We start from the raw sequence: 1,324 nt of genomic DNA on the forward strand, positions 1-1,324 counted from the left end.
TATTTTAGAATTAACAAAAGTTGTTATAATCTTAGAAGATGTTTTTTCACTACCATTCATTAATGTTCTTTATGAATACTTGCAATGTACTGCAAATAATATAACTAGTTTTTTTTATAAAAAAACACAAGATGAATTGTTGTTGCAAACAAGAAATTTTTTATTTTTTTTTGCACAAGCTAACTATAGCTTGATTTCAAGATTTTTTTTGGATCATAATAACTTTATAAATAAAAATAAAAATAAATTATAAAATTTAATTTAAAATAATAGCAATATTAAAGAATTAAATCGATAGAAAAAACTTCAAAAAAAATTAAGTGAAAAAAAAAAGATAACTATGAGTGCATGAAGAGTGGAATTATGAGCATTTGTAGATTTCCTCTTAATATATATTGTAAACCTCAGGAAAAGAAAAATTATATGTATAATAAATAAATAAAAATAGAAATTCAGAAATTTTTGAATATAAATTTCCAGGCGAAATAATTCGAGACATTATAATAAAACCGATACTGTTGAGAGTTGGATTTAATTGAAGAGAATAATATACTTAAAGGAAAACAGGGGGGCCTAAATGCAAATAAGGGAAAATATAAAGTATAAATACTCTCTCCTCACCAAAAAAAACTCTGTGGGAACCATAAGGAGAGAAGATAGGGAGTTTTACACCCATTATTGAGAAATCAAGAGAGAAACACTAAAATTTCAAAACTTATCCAAGATTAAGAGCTTATAGATGGGATAAACACTTGAGAGCAAAGGATTAATAAGAAATTGAACAAGAAGAAAAGAAAGGAGGGAGTTGAAAATCTTCAACTCGTTAAAGATCAAAATCTTGATTTGTACCGGGTAAGGTATTCTAAACATGATCTTAAAAAAATTCATTTTTAAATTTGAGAAAGAATTGATGTCTTGATATTGAATCATAGGTTGGGGTTTTTAGACATAAATTGAGGAAAAAATACTTATTATTGAGATTAAGTTAATTCATGTGTGTGGTATGTAGTTTATGAAAGTATTGTGTGAAGGGGAGGGTGAGACGAATCTGGACAGACTTGTCTCCTAACTTTTGATGAGATTTCAGGTAGGAAGATGAAGGGATTAAGATTGGGTTCCTCATAGAAATTGATCAATTTTTTTTCTTTTTCTTTTTTTTTTAAATATATATATATACATATAACTTAAAACACAATGCATCTTAAACCCATGTAACGAGCTTTCAGCTAATGACTTCCAAACCAGTTGGTCTTAAGGCATTAGATGTTGAGACACCCTTACGACAACCTTACGAGCTTAGTAACTTGGGTTATCGATACTGATA

The 1,324-nt window shown here is 27.6% G+C and overlaps 1 protein-coding gene across 1 annotated transcript in view; it reads right to left on the minus strand.

Annotated features, from left to right (window-relative positions):
• Window positions 1–283: 283 nt before the first annotated feature.
• LOC105114977 (ent-kaurenoic acid oxidase 1-like) overlaps window positions 284–1,324 on the minus strand; it is a 17,918-nt gene continuing 16,877 nt past the window's right edge. Inside the window, exon 10 of the mRNA XM_011011720.1 lies at window positions 284–394. Coding sequence (XP_011010022.1) covers window positions 339–394 — 56 coding nt within the window. The 3' untranslated portion in view covers window positions 284–338. The remainder of the gene's footprint in view (window positions 395–1,324) is intronic.

The sequence above is a fragment of the Populus euphratica genome, unplaced genomic scaffold (genome assembly GCF_000495115.2).
Source record: "Populus euphratica unplaced genomic scaffold, PopEup_1.0 scaffold607.1, whole genome shotgun sequence".
Lineage (NCBI taxonomy): Eukaryota > Viridiplantae > Streptophyta > Magnoliopsida > Malpighiales > Salicaceae > Populus > Populus euphratica.